The sequence below is a fragment of the Onychostoma macrolepis genome, chromosome 23, assembly GCF_012432095.1.
Source record: "Onychostoma macrolepis isolate SWU-2019 chromosome 23, ASM1243209v1, whole genome shotgun sequence".
Classification (NCBI taxonomy): Eukaryota; Metazoa; Chordata; class Actinopteri; order Cypriniformes; family Cyprinidae; genus Onychostoma; species Onychostoma macrolepis.
The window spans coordinates 9,732,129-9,753,469 of record NC_081177.1 but is presented as its reverse complement, the minus strand read 5'-3'; the positions used below and the strand labels follow the sequence as shown (position 1 = coordinate 9,753,469).

The 21,341-nt window shown below is 35.9% G+C and overlaps 2 protein-coding genes across 3 annotated transcripts in view; both read left to right on the top strand.

The window, feature by feature from the left end:
• Window positions 1-229: 229 nt before the first annotated feature.
• On the top strand, window positions 230-9,625 carry sars1 (seryl-tRNA synthetase 1). Its single transcript, XM_058764336.1, has 11 exons — window positions 230-451; window positions 2,199-2,269; window positions 2,351-2,431; window positions 2,744-2,902; window positions 3,075-3,218; window positions 4,089-4,244; window positions 7,568-7,789; window positions 7,981-8,110; window positions 8,238-8,395; window positions 8,494-8,623; window positions 8,780-9,625. Exons 1-11 carry the CDS (start codon window positions 316-318, stop codon window positions 8,935-8,937), a joined length of 1,545 nt encoding a protein of 514 aa, XP_058620319.1. The 5' UTR covers window positions 230-315; the 3' UTR covers window positions 8,938-9,625.
• Window positions 9,626-10,627: 1,002 nt separating this feature from the next.
• Window positions 10,628-21,341, top strand: part of chchd6a (coiled-coil-helix-coiled-coil-helix domain containing 6a) — a 75,335-nt gene continuing 64,621 nt past the window's right edge. For both annotated transcript variants that reach the window (XM_058764338.1, XM_058764337.1), the window contains exons 1-5: window positions 10,628-10,734; window positions 10,829-10,941; window positions 12,026-12,104; window positions 12,230-12,326; window positions 13,510-13,654. In XM_058764338.1, the coding sequence (XP_058620321.1) occupies window positions 10,858-10,941; window positions 12,026-12,104; window positions 12,230-12,326; window positions 13,510-13,654 (405 nt within the window). In that variant the 5' untranslated portion in view covers window positions 10,628-10,734; window positions 10,829-10,857. The remainder of the gene's footprint in view (window positions 10,735-10,828; window positions 10,942-12,025; window positions 12,105-12,229; window positions 12,327-13,509; window positions 13,655-21,341) is intronic.

Sequence of the window (21,341 nt, the reverse complement as noted above, 5' to 3'; positions counted from 1 at the left end):
TGACTCGTAGGAAGGTTTTAGTACCATGTTATTAGAGGCAGTAAATTGATGGCTGCTGAGCCAATTCACGAAAACCACTATGGTGAAAGCTTGGCTCATAAATATAAATGAATTTAGGCGTGCTGCTCCAGGAAGGTTACCAAGCAACGTCGGTTTAAAATACTTAATATTCATTAGCTTAGCGTACTTCGCCGCAGCAGCGTGATGAATATTCATTAGCAGCCGCTCTCTAGCGCCTCCCCTCCCATAGTCCTTCACACTTTCCATATTCCTTTCCCTCATTCATCAGCTCTGCACACCTCGTCCACAGGCATCATGGTGCTCGATTTAGACCTGTTTCGCACCGACAAAGGCGGCGATCCTGAAATCGTGCGGGAAACCCAGAGGAAACGGTTCAAAGATGTCTCTCTGGTGGATAAACTGATCGAGGCGGACACAGAATGGAGGAAATGTGAGTAGCGGCTAACGCTAATGCTATTGAAACACATGGCAGCCTGTGAATAAAAACAGATTGTGACACGTATACCAGATCTGTTCATTAACATTAAGCCTTTACAATGTAAAATATACGTTAATTGTACTATACCACATGATAAAGTTCAAATTAAAAGTGTATAAATGTTCAGAAACCGCATTACCGGTGTACTGGAGTAGCATTGACGCTAATAGTTATCACAGCTGTCATAGCGTGCTTAACCTTTTTTTTTTCTTCATTTAGTGAAACTAGTATGTGCTGTTGAGCCTAATATATGTTGATATGATATGTTATTTGGAGAGGTGTGAGTATGTATTGATTAAATGTGTCGCCGCAGGATCTGATGCAATCTCTGTGTCAGTGAAACGGGAGGAGCTGCTGACTGCCAGTGCTGGTGTGTCAGTGTTTTACCATGTTCTTGACTTTGCAACTAAAGCCAAAATATTAGAGAATGACAGGTTGCCAATTTCATTTAGTATTCATTTACATCCATCTAAAAGTCTAACAAGTAAGAGATTTGAGCTTGGTATGCTTTAACACGGATCACATAGAAGCAAGTGAGCCTTCAATGAATTGTTTTATTCTTTAGATAACTCTGGTTATAATGCTTTTGGGTGATTCTTGTGAAAGCTGGCAATAATGTGTCCAGGATAAAATCTAAATTATATTTTGAAGAAATTAAATGAATCCTTTACAGTTAATTGTTTGTGACATTATTTTTTTATGACAGTTAAGCATCCCACCAATTCTCTTTTTTGTAATATAGAGAAATAAGGAAATTGCAAATTATGAATACATAATTGTCATCTTTGTTTTATGATGGATTAGAATTATTTATATAATATTTTAAGAGTTTTAGTAATTTCAGTATTTTAACTTAAACTTATTTTAGTTAGTTGCCCAGGCAACATTTCTAATATTCATTTCAAGTCACCCTGAAATCACTTTTTTTTTTTTTTTTGGGAATATTGTATCTGTTATAAATGATTTTTTTTTTTTGTAATTCACGTGCCTTCGTAATCTTTAAATAAACATGTTTAATTTAATTTAATATTAAGCATTTAATAGTTATATTTAATCGAAATAACAATCCTCCCTCTCGCAACGACTTCTCTTATCTGGTGACATGTTTCTCATTTCTTTTTCAAGAAGCTGCTACACTCAGAGTCAGAAATGCATCACATTAGGGAAGAAAGACTATCGACTTTTAATTTAATATTCATGTTTTATTTCAAGTTTATTTCAGTTAATAAATTGTGTTGTTATACAATATACACCTTTTTGTTTTGTTTGGTGATGTTTTAGTTTTATATCTCTTAATGCTCTTTGTTGGTTGCTATTTCTGATGTTTTGGCTGTGCAGCACTTGTGGATTTTAAGGTGCTATATAAATAAACTTGACCTTGACCAATATATTATATTGTGTTCCTTATTCTACTAGTGAAAATATGCTAATACAATATATTGTAATACAGTTTGATTTTTATAAGTTGGTGCCAGACTCCAGAGTCATACTTGATGTTATGAGAAATACAACTACTGAAAAATAAACAAAATTAAATGCATTTGGCATAATTCCACATTTACTCTCTAAAGCAAATTTACTCATCCAAAGATCTTTCATCTTCTCCAGGTGATTTCAAAACTTCAGACAGTATAATTATATCAGTGACATGCATTGATGTTATAAATACTTCTCTTTTTTTTTCTTTTTTTGGCTCCAGGTCGCTTCACTGCAGATAATCTAAACAAGGCCAAGAATCTGTGCAGCAAAGCCATCGGGGAAAAGATGAAGGTATGTAAATCACCTGTTTTGATCTGTTATCACTGAGTAATATTCTGCTTGATGGTCTTATGGTGATTTACTGTTTTGCAGAAAAAAGAGCCAGTTGGTGATGATGACACTCTTCCAGAAGAAGCTCAGAATCTAGAAGACCTCACTGGAGAAACATTATCAGTGAGTCAAGCAATAGCGACACATTAAATTGATCAAAAGTGACAGTAAAGTCATGTGACACTGAAGACTGGATTAATGGCTGCTTTGCCATCTCAAGAATTAATTCCATTTTAAATTGTAATAATACTTCACAATATTACTATTTTGCTGTATTTTTGATCAAATAAATGCAGCTTTGGTGAGCATGAGAGAGATGTTTTTCTAAAGCATTAAAAATGTTTTGAATCTAAGTGCATTCATATTAAGTAAAACTCATCAAACTATCATCCACATCTGTCTCTGACCAATATTTCTCCATCCTGTCCCTGTTAGCCCCTCACGGTGACTCAGATAAAGAAGGTGAGGTTACTGGTGGACGAGGCCGTGCAAAAAACAGACAGTGATCGGTTAAAGCTGGAGGCGGAGCGCTTTGAGTACCTGAGAGAGATCGGCAACCTCCTGCATCCCTCTGTGCCCATCAGCAACGATGAGGTGAGATTCAATCATCAGTCACAGTGTGTGTTTTTATTTAAACAGTACGTTGGGCAGGTCCTGCAAACCTGCAACCACTTATAAACCTTCATGGAATTAGAACAGACAAATGAACCATATTATGTTGTTTAACCAATTCATCTGGAGACTAAGTGTTGTTTCTCTTTCCCAGGATGCTGATAATAAAGTGGAACGCACCTGTGGCGACTGTACGGTGCAGAAGAAGTACTCTCACGTGGACCTGGTTGTCATGGTGGATGGATATGAAGGGGAAAAAGGAGCCATAGTGGCTGGAAGCAGAGGATACTTCCTCAAGGTTTGTTTAACCCTCTGGTATTGTTAATTTGGGAGTCACACTTGTTGTTCATAGTCAAAACTGACCAGAGGCCATAATCGTGTAATAATAATAAAACTTTTTAATAATAATAAAAAACTAGAGTTTTTTTTTTTTTTTTAAATGAATATACTATATTTAATTTCAATGATGTTGTTTTTTAATATTACTAAATATTTATATTTAAATTATGGACTTTTCTGTATAAAATGTAAAAATCATTTTATATAATTTTTCAATTAATGCAGTATTTAATATGAAAATAGAGCAAAAGTATTTAAAATCTATTGAATTGAGGCAGATTTGTTCCACATTGTGGAAAGAAAATCATCTGTCATATCTAGGGCTGTGCAAATAATCGAATGCAATGATCACGTGCATCTAGTCAGTAAAGCCGGTTCTGTGATTACTAATAAATCTCCTTCATGTGCTTTCAGAGGGAGCGGCATTTAATAGACAGAGCCGTAGTTCACTGACAAGCTATGCAATTCGCTCTCATAATCGCAGATGAATCGCCTGCCATAATGAACGTTATATTGCGTAGCTTGTCAGCCTATTTCCCATTTCCTATGGCGGTCATTTTTGCCTGCGAACAATGCAAGTGCGACTATTTTTTGAAGTAGCGGTTTTTAAAATTTCACAACAATTTTTCTCTGCCTAAAATGACCAGAGGATTAAATTAAAATGACATTTGTGCATTGTTAAACAACGCAAGTATGTGAACCAAAGGAAAACTCCACTGCTAAACTCTCAATATTTAAACCAGTTCCACTGCCAGTTCTTCGAAACAAACTACCCAAAAAGCCCTAAACACCTTTTTGTAAGTATCATGGCTGATGTGTTCTATTTCAGGGGCCATTAGTTTTTTTGGAACAGGCTTTAATTAACTATGCGCTGCGGATCCTGTACAGCAAGAACTACAACATCCTGTACACACCCTTCTTCATGAGGAAAGAAGTCATGCAGGAGGTCGCTCAGCTCAGCCAGTTTGACGAGGAGCTCTACAAGGTTTGATCTGCATCTGTTACTTTATTTAGCCATTAATTTGACATTTTGATTCGATTTAATTATTTTTACCCAACAAAAGTATATAAATCTGATGTGAGCAATGGCAGAGTATTTCAAAATCTCACACCATCAAGCTAGAACCAGTTAATGCAATTATTAAAACCAAAAAAAATATATACAGATATTATTTTATATAGGATAACATAGGGCTGGACAATAATTCAATATCAATATATATCGCAATATTTTTTTTTTCAATAACGGTGATATGATTTTTAAACACATTTTCGATATTTCAATTTTTTTTTTTTTTTTTATATTTCGATATACATAACAGCATTTGTCACTGACTGACGTTAGGCGCGCAGCTGTCAGAAAGAGCAGAACACCATTGGCTACTTTCGTGATGACGTACACCGCAGAGTCACGCAACCAGTGCTCAGCACAGCAGTAGTAGGCTGATCTCCAACGCGGCAAATTTTAGCTACAAAATGAGCGCCCCTGACCGCAATACAAATGTGACTGAACGAGCTTCCACAAGTGAGGAGAAATCAGACGAAATGGTTGATAAGAGAGGAAAGACTAATTCAGTGGTATGGAAGTGGTTCGGCTATTTGAGATCTGATAAACTTCAGGTTTCAGCGTGCTGCAAAATGTGCCGGAGAGTAGTGCCGACTAGCAGCGGGAACACATCAAATCTGTTCCACCATCTGAAGCAGTTCCACCCGATAGAACATTCTGAGAGTCAGAAGATGAGGCACCATAAAAGTTTAAGCCAACAACCTGTCCCTCAAACAACACCACCATCATCATCCCCAACACCAGTTGTGTCAAAAGAGAAACCCATGCAGCAAACGATTGCTGCATTCATGCCTTATGACAAACAGTCTAAACGTCATAAAGACATTACAAAGGCTGTAATATAATCAGCCTGTTATTGTTTAAAGATAAATATATTAATAAGGTCAGTCTGAGAGTCTTATGTTTATTTCACTTTTCTTGTTCGTATAAAGGTTAAATACAAATAAAAGGTGAACGTTCATTTATTTGTACCGTTTTTATTTCTAAAATATTATGTAGTTTTATAGGAGGAGGTTTCATAGACTTGGCAAATTAATTTTAATTTATTATTTATTTATAATTTTATAATTAATTTAAAATGAATTAACCTCAGAAGATTGTAGGTACAGACATCCATTTTGGGCGTTATTGGCAGTTTTCTGAGGCTTTTATATTGTTCATATCGATATCGAAATTATCGTATCGACCGAAATTAAGAAATATATCGTGATATAAAATTTGGCCATATCGTCCAGCCCTAGGATAACATAATATTTAAAATATTATTTTGTACTTTATTTTATATATATCAATTTTATATTATGACAAAAACTAAAAAATATTTACAAATTATTTTAATTACATGTGACCCTGGACCACAAAACCAGTCTTAAGTCGCTGAGGTATATTTGTAGCAATAGCCAAAAATACATTGTATGGGTCAAAATGATCCATTTTCCTTTTATGCCAAAAATCATTAGTATATTAAGTAAAGATCATATTCCATGAAGATATTTTGTAAATTTATACTGTAAATATATCAAAATGTCATTTTTGATTAGTAATATGCATTGCTAAGAATTCATTTGGACAACTTTAAAGGTGATTTTCTCAATATTTAATTTTTTTTGCACCCTCAGATTCCAGATTTTCAAATAGCTGTATCTCGGCCAACTATTGTCCGATCCTAACAAACATACATCAATGGAAAGCTTATTTATTGATTTGTGATGTATAAATCTCAATTTCGAAAAATTGACACTTAAGACTTAAGTTTTGTGGTCCAGGGTCACATTAGGGGTGTCCCCGACTAAGGATTTTCATAGTCGAATCGAATTTTCGAATCATGCCGATAGTCGACTGATAGTCGAATCATATATTTGGGGGCGGGGCAAAATACATTACCCAGAGTCAAGTCAGACGTTCGACAGTCATAAATGCACGGGGAAAATGTGTAACGGACGCCTCGCAGATACAAACGGGGTAAATAATGTTTTGTTTTGATTAAAAGATAATTAACATTAAAGTCAGCGAAACCCTTAAGAATTCACAAGATTTTTTTTTACAATAGTGCTCTCATTATAACGTTATGTATATGATCGTAGTTATAAAGTTCTGCATTTCTGTTTTGAGCTGCACGCGCTGAAGATGACCAGTAGAATGAAGCATATGATAGCAGGTTTTAAATCAATGGGATTTAACTCATTTATCTCACATAGAATACGCTTCGTTATTTATATAACATAACGTTAATATTACAACTTAAAGGCTATCTGCACAAAATGCCCCGAATGCACATGAACGCGTCTGCGCGGCTCTGAATGAACTCCTTTTGTGGACGCGTTCTTCACGCAATAACATGCAGAAACACAACTAAACACTAAAAAAAAAAATTCACAGCGTTTTATTATAATAGTTTTCTCATTATAATATTATGTATATGACAGTGCCAGTCATAGTTATTAATATTCTGCATTGTTGTTCTGCTCGCACCGCGCGCTGAAGAGATAATCACCGTATGTATAGTAGGCTACTACAATGAAGTGCTTTACTGCAGCGTAACTCAAACAAATGCATTTTATACAAGATAAATAATATATATACACGGTATAAATAAACCGACTGAAACGTTTTGAAATCACTTGTTGTACCCTACCTGATCGAAAAAAAAAAAAAAGTCGTCTTCCACTCTGCCTGTGTCAATTTGTGTCTCTTGTTAAAGATTTAAATCCCTGCCGCCAAGAATGCTCCTCTGTCGGTGACGGATTAGAAAGCGAAACTTTAATCTATAGGGGAAGTTGGATTTATTCACGCATGTTAAAATATTTATTTAAAGCTTCTTTCTTTTAAGATTCTCATTTACAGCATTATCATAATAGGCTGTATATTAACTTATTGGGAGAAAACAGGTAGTTCGATGTGAAATCAGACACTGAGCACCCCCATATAGCCAAAATGGCATGATCATAACACCCCGCGAATATTTGACTGTGAGATTGGGAGTCGAATCAGGCTCATCGAATCGTCGACTATTCGGGGACACCCCTAGGTCACATATTACAAAGTAAATTTTGTTATCCTGTATATGTGTGTTAGATAAAGGTGCGGGAATCCTGTAACTGATACATTGAAATAAAGTGTTCAAACAAACAGATTCAATTAGATGAATCAGATAGTTGGCCAGCTGCTTTGAAAGATGCTCTACAGAGTCTTAATTCAAACCCACAAAGAATTACAGCGTTTCATGTAATGTGTTTGTTCAGGTGATCGGGAAGGGGAGCGAGAAGTCTGACGACAATACAGTTGATGAAAAGTATTTGATTGCCACATCGGAACAGCCAATCGCAGCCTTCCTGAGAGATGAGTGGCTGAAGCCAGAGGAGCTTCCCATCCGCTATGCCGGCATCTCCACCTGCTTCAGACAGGAAGTGGGCTCTCACGGCAGAGACACACGTGGGATCTTCAGGGTCCATCAGTTTGAGAAGGTCCGAGCTATTTTAATCACTGAATTAATGAATGAACAATGAAATATTAATGTGCATTTAGATGACTTGATTTCATTGCAAGAAAAAGAGACCACTAGCCAAATAAACATATTTTGAAGAAATTTCTAGTATTAATGAGAAGAACAAACTCTATAGTAACTAATTCACAACCTCTCTTCATCGCTTTCCAGATTGAGCAGTTTGTCTACGCCTCTCCTCATGAAGGCAAGTCCTGGGAGATGTTTGATGAGATGATTGGAACTGCTGAAGAGTTTTATCAGTCATTAGGAATCCCCTACCGCATTGTCAACATTGTGTCAGGTTGGTTCACTTTACCCTTTATATTCATTGAGAGCGCAATCAGGCGCCTTTTGTTGGAAAGCAATAAAAGCTTTTCACAGCTTCCCATAACAAAGCTTCAAATCTATTGTTTGCATTTATTTCACAGGTGCTTTGAACTATGCAGCTAGTAAAAAGCTGGATTTAGAGGCTTGGTTCCCAGGCTCCCAGGCTTTTAGAGAGCTTGTGTCATGCTCAAACTGCACAGACTACCAGGCTCGCCGCTTACGAATTCGCTACGGGCAGACCAAGAAAATGATGGACAAGGTACAGTGCTACTCCACAGTTCTGAGTAAGGATTCTGGGTAATCTGTATTCACTGTATCAAACTGGTTTCATTGGTCATTGTGTCTGTTCTCTTAAAGGCTGAGTTTGTGCACATGCTAAATGCCACCATGTGTGCGACCACTCGTGTTATCTGTGCTATCCTGGAGAACTATCAGACAGAGGAAGGCATCATTATTCCAGAACCCCTCAAGGCATTCATGCCTCCAGGTGAGTGTCACTAAATATGGATCTACTAATCTTGATTTGGTCAGGTTTGGCTCAATCTTATACTAAATGTATGAAAAAGTTCAGTGTTTGTATATTATGTTTTGTCTTATACGATATACCAGCTGTCTATCTCAATATTATGGTGTCTTTACTCAGGTTTAACAGAAATGATCAAGTTTGTGAAGCCAGCCCCCATTGACCAGGAAGTAACCAAGAAGCAGAAGAAACAGGAAGGAGGGAAGAAGAAGAAACAGCAGGGTGGTGATGCTAATCTAGAGAACAAAGTGGAGAGCATGTCAGTCAATGACTCCTAGACCTCCTTCAATCCCAGCCAATCATAATGGTTCTTTACAAGCCCTCTACTTTGTGTACCCTATTCACAATCATTGTCCACTGAAACTGTCATGTCCCTGCCTCAGTTTATTTCCTAATCCTTAAATAATCTTATCTCAAGTCATTCTCAAATCAATTTCCTACAGGGGGATCATTGAAATCTTCAATTAAAAATGTATGGTGACAGACATTTAGCCATTAGACTGAAATGCCTTTATGGCAGTGTAATTACCTGAGGCATTGTATTATAATTCTGCTTTTGAATTAAAGGGAACATGCATGGTCAACAGTTAGTACTAGGATTATTCTGCATCAGTGCCACATTAGAGGTGGGAGTTTTAGGACATTCTGAATGGAAATCGGTTATGGATAACAGACAGACCTCTTTCAATATCCTGTCTTACAATTAACATTTGCGCTATACTTAAAGGTAATTACTGATTACTGTGCACTTACTATTCACATTTTCACAAAAGTCAAAAATGCAGCTTCCTCTCATTCACGTCCATGTTTTTCTTCATAGAAACATTACTACTTGTGATTTGTCTGTAAAACAAGGGAATGTTATTATATGTACAGTACTTGCTTATTATGATGCCTTGTGTGTGGAGTATGATGGCATTTGAGAATAAATCAATACCTGAAGGACAACATTGTCTATCTGAATTATATTTTGTGTCATGCATTTGTTGAAAGCATTTGTTGTCATGCAAATATTGTGTTATGGGTGTTAAATGTAAAATGTTAATAATCTCTCATATCTGGTAATTATAGTAGATAGAAAACAAATGCACACTTGTATTTGAAGTGACAAAATTGGGAATGTAAGAACAAGAAGTCAACAATATACCAAATTAAGCATCTGATTACAAGCAGCCAACATTGATATTAGTGATTTAGAAAGCTTGTTTATTTATTGTGCCTACAAAATTGTTTATAAAGCAGTTTATATTGTGATAAAAACAATGCATTATCCTCTATACAGAGTTTGATTACAAGCAGCCAACATTGATATTAGTGATTTAGAAAGCTTGTTTATTTATTGTGCCTACAAAATTGTTTATAAAGCAGTTTATATTGTGATAAAAACAATGCATTATCCTCTATACAGAGTTGTAAAGAGACACTATATGCAGTTGCTATAAAATGTATTTTCCATTTAGCCTAGAGCATGGGGTCCATTTGTTATTGGTTGACTTTGTATTACACCAAGAATCAAAGTAAAACACTTTATTTTGTGTTTGTCTAGTTTATCTAGTCACTTTGTAAACAGGTAATAAAAAAAGAGATGTGACTACCTATCTGAAACATTTGTTTAATCTCTTGCAAGAAATATTACTCCCACCTGGGCTTTTGGAAGTGATTTCGATTAACAACTGAAGAATAGCCTCAGTCATTTAACTCAATATTTAGATAATATTAGACCTCTAGTTTTCACAATTAATGTGTTTGTTGATAGAGATAAACCTTGCAGGTCGTAATTTAAAACACTCCAAATAAACAAAGACATTTTAATATAAAGTACACTTCAAACCAATCTTATAGTAGGTTATTATTATTTTTTTAATTTTAATTATTATTTTTTTTATAGTAGGCTATTTGAGTGGATGAGTGCAGACTAACTTGCGCGCTAGTAAAAAGTTAGCCTTATTGACTACAACTCCCAGAAGCCTTTACTCCCGTCGCCGATATATCCTGAAATTCTATTGGCTTATTGCACTGTCGTTGGCCAATAATGTTTCAGGATACTGCCCCTCACAGACTATCAGTTCCCAACGGTAAGATGCAGATCTGTCAAACATATCGGCGTGTTTACACAATAATTTGTGTTCATTTCAATTAAAGCGTAAAACTATATATCTTATATTAAAGGTCCATTAACGGAGCAGTAGCAAAAAGCGATGGGATCCGGAGAAAGCACGAGCAGGAGAGTTTCTTTCGGCCTAGATGAGGATGACAGGGTGAGGATTCTGCGTGGAGTGAAGGTAATCCAACACATACTTACCACCTACCAATCATACTGGTTTACAATACGATAATATCTGTTTTCGTGGGACTTTTGTTGCGTGAATCTGCCGTCAAGTTAGCCAAATGTCCTTCAGTGAACGGGTCGTGTTTGGGAAAACAGGGTACAACATTGTTTCAGATGTCTGTCATTTCACTAAAACATGAATATAGACATTTTTGTCTGTAATTTAGACCACACATGATTGACAGACGGGCTGTGGTTAATGACAGTCGAGTCCTCGGGGTTTGAGAAACCCTCCTTTGGCAGTTGTGTGTTGGACTGGTACTTTGCTAATCTGTGCCCCTCAGGTGTGCAGAAGTGTAATTGAAACCAAGGGCAGGTGTATAGTCCTGTAACGTTAATCTTGTAGTACTCTTTAAAGAGAGTGGATTACAGACTGGAGAGTTTGATTCTTCGAGTGACTCGAATCTTTTTTTTAATTTTTTTTAGCTTGGTCACTTAAAGATTCGTTCAGTGGCTAATGCATTAGGTCAGTAGGTGAGGACAAATGAGTCTTTTAATTTTTATTTTTAAAAGTCATTAAATCATTCTACTAATTCGTTAGAAGAAACACTAAGTCAGTAGACTGAAACAAGTTATTTTTCTTTATTATATTTTGCATGTTTACAAATCTGCAAGGCTGCTCCAGAATGAACGATTAAGATTTATCCTTTCTATGTGTCATATTTTGTGTTATATTGAGTATGCATTTGCTGGTTCCTAATGGTGGGAAGAATTGTATGAAATATGAGCACTCTTATAAAACTTAATGGCCCGGTTTCACAAACGGGGCTTAGTTTAAGCCAGGACTAGGCCTTACAGTAGTTAAATTAAGATAAGCGACTTTTACAAAAATGCCTTAGAAGAAAACATTAAGGTGTGCATCTTGACACAGAACAATGACACTGACATATTTTAAGATATGTCAGAGTAAGATATTTTCAGTTGAGACAGCTCAAACATGCATTTTAGTCTGGGTCTAGCTTAAGCCTTGTCTGTGAAACCAGGGGTATAAGCTTGTTGAGGACGTCTGTATACCTTCTCCACTTTTTTGTCCTTAGCTGTCTGAAGACGTCCTACAGCGCATGAGGAATGCCAGTGCTGATCCAAGACCACCTGTCAACAATAACGAAAACCTAGGTATATGCTACAATATTTTCATAAATGTTTGCAGTTTATATGCCTATTGTGCGAGTTGCAATTAGTGAGATAATAATTTGTAATGCAGGTTGGGGATAATCAATTAAATTTTTCTGACCTTGCAGGCCAGCAGACTCGAACATCCAGCACGTCTGACCCACAATCTCCAAAAACACAGCCTAGGACGACTTTTCCTGACACTAAAGAAGAGCTCAGGAAGAGGTACTCTAGTCCAGCGTTTTCAAACTGGGGTCCAAGGATCCTCAGGGGGCCGGAAAAGAGTGCTAGGGGGTCATTGGAAAAGTTTAGAGCATTGTTCTCAAACTCAATTCCTGGAGGGCCACAGCTCTGCACAGTTTAGCTCTAACCAGCTCCAAATCACACCCGCTTGGAAGTTTCTAGTAATCCTGAAGACCTTGATTAGATGGATCAGGTGTGTTTGATTAGGGTTTGAGATAAACTGTGCAGAGCTGTAGGTCTCCAGGAATTGAGTTTGAGACCAATGGTTTAGAGAGAGAAAAAACCCCAGTGTAAAAATTAATATATAATAAAAAAATAAGTTAAGTTAATAGGAATTTTTTTTATTATTAAAAAAATTATATGAAAATGAATAATAAACTTTATTTATTTAAATAAATACAGATAATTAGATTAAAATAATCAGAAATATATTTTTATTTAAAATAATTAAATACAAATTAGATAAAAATAAGTAAGATTATAAATAGATAAAAGTATAAATAATAATTAACCAAATATTTTCTAAATATTATCCCAAATACTTTAATTTTGGTGTAGGATACTAATTTAAATCTAAAATTGGTCTTGTTCATGAAAACACATAGCTGCTTTATTAGTTCAAATTTTAGTATATAAAACTCCTGCTTTACTTTAGTATTTGGCATTGCACTTAGAGATTTAGGACTGAAAAACTATTTATATATCAACAATATATTAAAATCTCATAACACCGCGCCATTTTGAGCTGAGTCAACTGATCCAGTCAATTGGACACCACCAACATTATTTCCTAAACACAGATCCACATGACACACCCTTAGTTTTAGCTCTGAAGAGCCTTTCTAGCTCTTTCTGAATCACTCAATGTGTATTTTCAACCAATTCATCTTGCATTTTTCCCAATTAGGCTTATATGTATTGATGAAATATGACATGAATACTAAACATTGTAGCTCTCACAAGGGAAGAGACCTTAAATTAGAAGAGGAGTCATTTTTTCCTGGATGCTGTTCAAGTGTGAATCATACCGTTGAGGCAAGTTTAGGAGCAAAGGACAAAACACTGGCGCTCTGTGGTAGGATTGAGAACTGCAGTGAGTGAATCGTGGCTTGGCAACAGGCTTGCAAATAAAGCTGTATGTGTGTGTGTGTGCGCGCTTGTTCAGGTATGAGCAGCAGCAGGCCATTATTCAGGAGGAGTTGGCTCGCATCGCACGCAAAGAGAGAGAGGCAGCCCGGCAGGACATCACTCGAGCGGTGCAGAGAGAGCGAGTGCAGACACGGCAGGAGTCTGAGAAAGCCAAACAGCTGGTGAGACTCTTCTACAAACACTTCAGCACAGCACAATACTTAAGGACAGAAGTGTAAGGACGCATGCAAGTACACTCTAACTCCACTGTCCTCTAAGACGAGCAATGTAAATACTGTACAAAATGTAAATTTTTTTTTGTCAGTCATTGTGTCATGTAAGGACTTTCAGGGCAGTTCGGTAGCAATCATATTATCATAAAATTATCTTATGGCACCATGGTGATACTTTTTTTTTTAATGTGTGCCATGGTAATGCTATGTTTTTAGAAATGTTTTTTTACTGTTAGTGTTCATTACCATTCAAAAGTCAGTAAGATTTAAAAATAATAAATAAATTTAAAATTAGCAAGTGTGAATTACATTGATAAAAAAGTGGCACTGAGAAAATTTGAAAATGAAAATTTGAAATTGAAAAATTACATTTTAAAACGTATTAAAATAGAAAACAGTTATTTTAAATTGTAATAGTACTGTTTTGCTGTTATTTGTCTTTGTTGGACATAAGAGACTTCTTTTAAAACAAAATATTACCAATCACATACTTTTGGACTGTGTTGTCACAATATTTTTTCTAATGATTTTGATGACACTATGAAATTAAGCAATAATGTGTATATGCATTGACTTTAATATGCTTTGTATTTATCCATCAAGTTTTCTAAAGACAGTGTAATCAGGCTAATTTTGCAATTCTTCCTTGCCTGGAGGTGTGTTAAATGCATATTTTAATTTAAATAGCAACAGCATTACTTCATAATACTTCAAACATAATACAGCATAATGTTTCTTTGATTAATTTGTGAATCAGTTAATCATATCCAAATTCTGATTTAACAATTTGTTTGTGTTATCACTCAAGTATCGTGAGAGATTATGAGCTGGTTTTTCAGATATCTGCTGTTTTTTTTTCTTTTTCTTTTGAGTATTTAATAACATGCTTTATAAAACAGACAGGACTGACTCTAAATTTGGACTTTTTCACAACCATTTAAATGACTAAAAAGGAAAAAGGACACCCGTGACCCCAAATGTTAAAGGGGTTGTGAACTGAGAAACCAAAATTCCCTTTTGACATATAAGAGGTCATTGTACTATAAAAACATCCAACTTTCTTATTAGTCTAAAAGCATCTTATATTGAAGCCAATGTGCCAAAACGATAGCTTGTGAAATGTGCTGCTCTGTGTTGTAATAGAGTGGCTAAACACCGCCTCCGCAGAAGAAGATCAACGCCTGCTTCTACATCGCTGCCTTTTTAGCCCCACCCACTGATTTGCGCATGTGGCGTGTACGAGAGAGGCTAACGCGCAGTTCTAATGATAAAGATGCTCTGAAGACAACAAGACACTGTGCAGGGCCAAGTTGTGGGAAAACAGTATTTGCATTGCCTTCCTTCTGATCCCAACATTAGGAAAGTGTGGATTAACTTTATTTTTAATGAAGAACTCGGTCCTTTGTTCACTTAATTTTACCGTGGATTCGTTTACAAACAAGGCACAATTTGTCGCGGGATTTTTAGAAAGATTAAATCTAAAAGACAATGCTGTGCCGACTATATTGGATCTGACAGTAATGTCGCAACACACAAGTGTGAGTAACTGTTTTTATGCGTGATCACTATTACTTTCTGTTAAACAGATCGTTTGATATGAGTATTTATGCATTTTTAACTTAAATCACCACAGCGTCTATATGTGAAGGATGTATACTGTCAAACATACACAAGTGGTAGCCAATCATAGCGGTGGGCGTTTACTTCCGAGTCTACAATCCGCCATACCTATTCAAACGAAGCGTTCTGATGAGGGGGGGTCAAAAACAGGACAGAAAATAGCATATTACTTCTAAATTTACTTCTAAACTTCTTTATAACATTGTAAGTGGACCTCAGAGAACAGTACAAAATAAAAAAGCAGAGACAGCTCATTACCCCTTTAATGCATCGAGTTGCTTTTATAAAATGGTGGCGAAAAACCCCCCAACATATGTGTTCACAAATATACAAATATTTAAATAAATAAAAAATAATACTATATTAATTAAACTGAAGTCTTAAAATCATTTTAACACACAGCCTTTAGTGGCCTTTTGATTTTTTTTAGCTTTATCGAGCATTAATATGTGTTCAAACAGTCAAACTAGTTCACAATTCCACAATAAATAAATATAATTAAAAAAGAGCAAAAAAAACAAAAACAAACTCTATTCTTATCTTCCTTATTTTCCCAGTTTGAAAGTTTTTCTTTTAAATAAAGTCCCGCAGGGGAGGAACACTCTGCCTGGAACACGCTACTGCTCTCTTGACACGGGTGAAATTGGCTTCTTTGAATTCCACTCAGTTTTTTCTTTTGTCCCATCTTTCACTTCCTCTCATCCACTTATTCAGGTCATTTAGGGATTGTGTCCCTTCACTCTTGGGCCCCTGGAGGGGCCACCTTATCTAGTTTATATGAGTTATACATCATATGTCGTCGTCTTGTAGACACTGGATTGAAGGACTGTGTGTGTGATGTTGTACATGATGGTCTGTGCCCGAGGATCGTGTGGTACGTCTTGTTGGTATGTCTTATCTGAGCTCTGACATGTTCTGGACACTTAATAGAAAAGCTTCCCCTGGGCTCAAGCTTTGAAGAGTAAACGTGTGTGTCTATGTGTGTGTGGAGGCAGGTTGTGAAGGTAATTATGGCTCAATCCTCCTATTCATCCCTGAACATCTCTTTCGGTCTCTCTCTCTCTGTCTCTCTCTCAACCTCAGTGTCTTATTAGCAGATGTGTGAACATGGCCAGATGTCACCACAAGCCTCAGCTGTGATTCTGATGTTTGTGTAGAGTTTAGTATGGATTTTACACCAGGAAAAGGGTTTGGTTCACTACCAAATTTTGTATTTGACATTTTACTATTTCAGTGTTATTTATATACTTTAAAAATATTTATCAATATTTGAATTGGCTTTTATTTTGATTATTTATTTTAAGGTTTTAGTAGTTGTTACAGTAGTAGTTGTTTTTCATTTTTATTAGCTTGTGTGTTTTTTTTTAGATTTCTTTATTTCAGTTTTAGTTTGTGATTTTAGTGTTTCAACTTTAACTTCATTTAAACTTTAAACCTAATTTCAGTTAGTTGCAAAGATAACACTAATACTGTTATTCACCAAGGATGTATCAATTTGATCAAAAGTGATGGCAAAGACATGAATAATGTCTAACTCAAATAAATGCTGTTCTTTTGAACTTTGTATTCATCAGTAAAATCTTAAATGGAAAAATGTATTGTGGGTTCCACAAAAATATTGTTTTCAACGGTGAGAATATTAAGGAAAGTTCCTTTAGCAGCAAGTCGAAGAATTTCTGATCATGTGACATTGAAAGACTGAAAATTCAGGAATAAATAACATTTAAAACATTAAAATAGAAAACAGTTATTTTAAATTGTAATAATGTTTCACAATATTTAGTTTTCTACTGTATATTTGACTAAATTATTGTAAGCATAAGAGACTTTTTTTCCTTTTTTTTCCCCCAAAAACATTTAAAGCTATTTTACCAGCACCAAACTTTCGAATGATAGTGTAGGTCCAGATGTATGTAACATTATAAACATGACTGAGGAACATTTACAATGCATAAACAACAATACAATGCATAATATACAGCGGGTAAAATAAGTATTGAACACGTCAACATTTTTCTCAGTAAATATGTTTCTAAAGGTGCTGTTGGCATGAAATTTTCACCAGATGTCAGTAAGAATCCAAGTATTCCAAACATACGAAGAAAACAATTCAAATAAGTTCAGAAATTAAGTTCTGTGTAATAAAATGGAATGACCCAGGGAAAAAGTATTGAACACGCTCACTGAAATTGATTTAATACTTCGTACAAAAGCCTTTGTTGGTAATGACAGCTTCAAGGTATGGAGAAACTAGTCGTATGTATTGCTCAGGTGTGATTTTGGCCCATTCTTCAACACAAACAGTCTTCAAATCTTGAAGGGCTTCCATGGGCTTCTTCTATGAACTCTGATCTTTAGTTTTTTCCATAAATTTTCTATTGGATTCAAGTCAGGTGATTGGCTGGCCATTCTAGCAGCTTTACTTCCTTTCTCTGAAACCAGTTGAGAGTTTCCTTGGCTGTGTGTTTGGGATCATTGTCTCGCTGAAATGTCCACCCTCATTTCATCTTCATCCTCATCCTGGTAGATGGCAGCAGATTTTTTATCAAGAATGTCTCAGTACATTTTTCCATTCATTCTTCCTTCAACTATGTATTTTGCCAGTGCTACACCATGATGTTTCGGGTGATGTGCAGTGCCATTTGACCTCCAAACATGGTGTGTATTATGGCATCCAAAGAGTACAATTTATTTATTTTTTTTCTCATCTGACCAGACTATATTCTGCCAGTATTTCACAGGCTTGTCTAAATGTTGTGCAGCAAACATTAAACGAGCTTCAAATATGCTTTTTCTTTAGCAATAGAGCCTTGCATGGTGAGTGTGCATACAGGCCACGGCGGTCGAGTGCGTTACTTATTGTTTTCTTTTATACATTTAAAAAAAATTATACATGCTAATTCCAGGTCTTTCTGAAGCTCTCCACAAATGATCCTTGGCTCTTGGACAACTCTTCTGATAATTCTTTTCACTCCTCTGTCAGAAATACTGTGAGGAGCACCTGGTCATTGCCGGTTTATGGTGAAATGATGCTTTCCACTTCCAGATTATGGCCCCAACAGTGCTTACTGGTACATTCAGAAGTATAGAAATCCTTCTGGAACCAATGCCATCAGTATGTTTTGCAACAACAACGTTGCGAAGGTCTTGAGAAAGCTCTTTGCTTTTACCAATCATGAAATGTTTCTTGTGTGACACGTTGGTCATGAGACACCTTTTTATAGGCCATCAGTTGGGACTGAACCAACTAATATTAATTTCCACTGACTAGGGGCAGGATTGCTTTCTAATTACTGATAGGTTTCAGCTGGTGTCTTGGCTTTCCATGCCTTTTTGCACCTCCCTTTCTTCATGTGCTCAATACTTTTTCCCTGTGTCATTCCATTTTATTACACAGAACTTAATTTCTGAACTTATTTGTTTTGCTTTCTTTGTATGTATGGATCACTTGGATTGTTACTGACATCTGGTGAAAATTTCATGTCAACAGCACCTTTAGAAATATATTTACTGAGAAAAATGGTGATGTGTTCAATACTTATTTTGGCCAAATATTATATTACTAAGATTATTTAAATAGATTTTATTTAACAACAAATAGTATTCTGGAACAAAAGATTCTCCTCCCATTTGAAAATCGAAAAGCCCATTTATTTAGCCATTCTACTGATGCACTGTTATATGGTCGGTTGTATTTTATTATGTAAAGTGTATTATTTAAAAGTACAAACCTGCAACCCATCACTGTTTTACACCCTGTGTGTGGATCGTAAGATGCACACAGTGTCTCTGTCTGTGATGCCAGCCTCTGTGTGATGTAGATGTAATGGGAAGTCTTATCATTAATCAGAATAAAGCCGTAACGTGGCAACTCCTCTCTGTTCTGCTGATGCGTTTCAGAGCGCAACATCAAGATCTGTGCCTCTAAATATTCATGATTATCAATAATGTCCTGATCACTGGAGACCTCTCTTGTTAAACATGAGTCATGGTGAGATATCAGCTCAGCTGTCAGAGGAGGAATTGATCCTTTGCTATCTGTTTCATGCAAAAGGATGTTGAAATATTGATATGAAAGTGTTACCGTAATAAATATTAGAAGTAAATGTCTTCCAGTACATGATGACAGCATGAATACACCGTGATTTGGTATTTTTATTTGAAAACTGATTTGGCGTCTGTTTCAAAGTGAAGTTGAATTGAGTGTCAGTGTTATCTGTTGCTGTGTTGTAGTATATGATTAATCACCAGGCGTTTGAATAGGGTTTTCAGGTGTGATATTGGTGGAGTTGCATCTGTTCTTCCTGCTTATCATATAGTGTTTAGATTTGCAGTGGTTTATTTATGAAGTCACAGTGTTATAGTCCCAGGTTAGGAACAATTGAAGATGAGCCCTGTTTTACACAGAGCAAAACATTTACTTCAAAATTGAAAAATGTATTACTGTGAACCTATTCACTATGGCAGGGTTTCCCTGTGGCTTTGAACTTGAAGTGAACTGTAGGGGGTCTGTGAGTTAAAAGCAATCAAAATGAACCACTTACTAAAAATAATTGAAATGTTTGTTAACATGCATGTCACCATTAACCAACAGCGAAAAGTTTTTTTTTTTTTCTCCTAATTTAGTTTTTGTTCAATTCGACAGATTTGTTTTGCTCTTGATGGAATCGCTTTAAATTTAGGTAAGATAAAGCCTATTCAAACAAAAATTTTAGCGCAACGGCATTCCTAAGGAATCATTCACACTGAGGATGATAATTTGTCCATGGATTTTTTTTTTTTTAATTCTAATTTTTGTTTAGATTCAGTTCAGCGTTTATTCGGTTTGAATAGCTTTGCATTTGTGACACATTTTGTTTGTTTTGCTTTTTTGTTTTTGCTCTGTTTTGTTTCACTCTGTGAACACCTTTGTGATTTGTAGGGTCTTAGTTTATTTTTTATTGTTTCACTTTCAGGGGATAGCTTTGCATTTGCATTATCATTTTATCTTTTCATTACACTGATTTGTTTTGTTCTCTGTGAGAATACATTTGCGTATTGAATGAATGAACTGAACAAATTGTATAAATTGCTTTTCCATTTAACAGATTATTTGCTCTTAGTGTGAATGTTTTCCATTTTTTGATACATTTTGTTCTTTCATTCACCATTTATTTTTTATTTTTTAAGTGTGAACACCTTTACGTTTGTTTAGCTTTTTTGTTTCCCTCTCAGTGTGACAATCTTTGCATTTGTGATACCTTAAAAATTTTTTTTAGTCAGTGTGAATATTTTTGTAGTTTTGCCTTTCATAACACGTTTGTTTCACTACGTGAAATAGCCCTGTAAAGCTCCCACTTGTAGTGCTTTCGTAGCTGTTTTTGCATTCAATATTTGATAACTGCTTCACATCAAGAATTGCTGTTCTCTAAGAAATTGTCTTCCAGAAAGAGGACAGTACAAATGTATTAAAATGCAGTAATGTGTCACCTCCGCCCCTGCGCTCGCACTCAGACTACAGGAACACTCTTTCTGTGAAATGCACCATTCACGGTCTGTTCATCTCCTGCCTTACTTCCTCCATCCATCTGCCAGGGCCTGTGCGGATGCCCTCCATGAGCTCTCACTGTACATGACAAGCCTTCACAAGATTAATAAAAAATAACGTAGAGAGTTGGGGGATAAATGGAGAGAGAGGGGCGAACTGTGGGTAATTTTTTTTGCTCTTAAACGCATTAATGCCATTCCCTGGCCTGTTGGCGGGGAGAGGTGATAAGTTGCATTTGCATTTGGCACTCTCTTTCCACAGTTCCATTAAAAAGCTCGTCTCATTAACACCGCTTCACGCTCGCCGCCGAGCTGCCCGCCTGCTCCTCTAGCTCAGTTGTTACTTATGCATGAGAGATGCTAAAATAATCGGAGTGCTTCTATGCCTGGCTTATCTCTCTGTGATAAGGACTCTGATCCTTTTCCAACCTCTCGTATCTGATTTTGCGTCCGATGAATGATGTTTTTTAAATCTGCTTTTTGAGTGTAC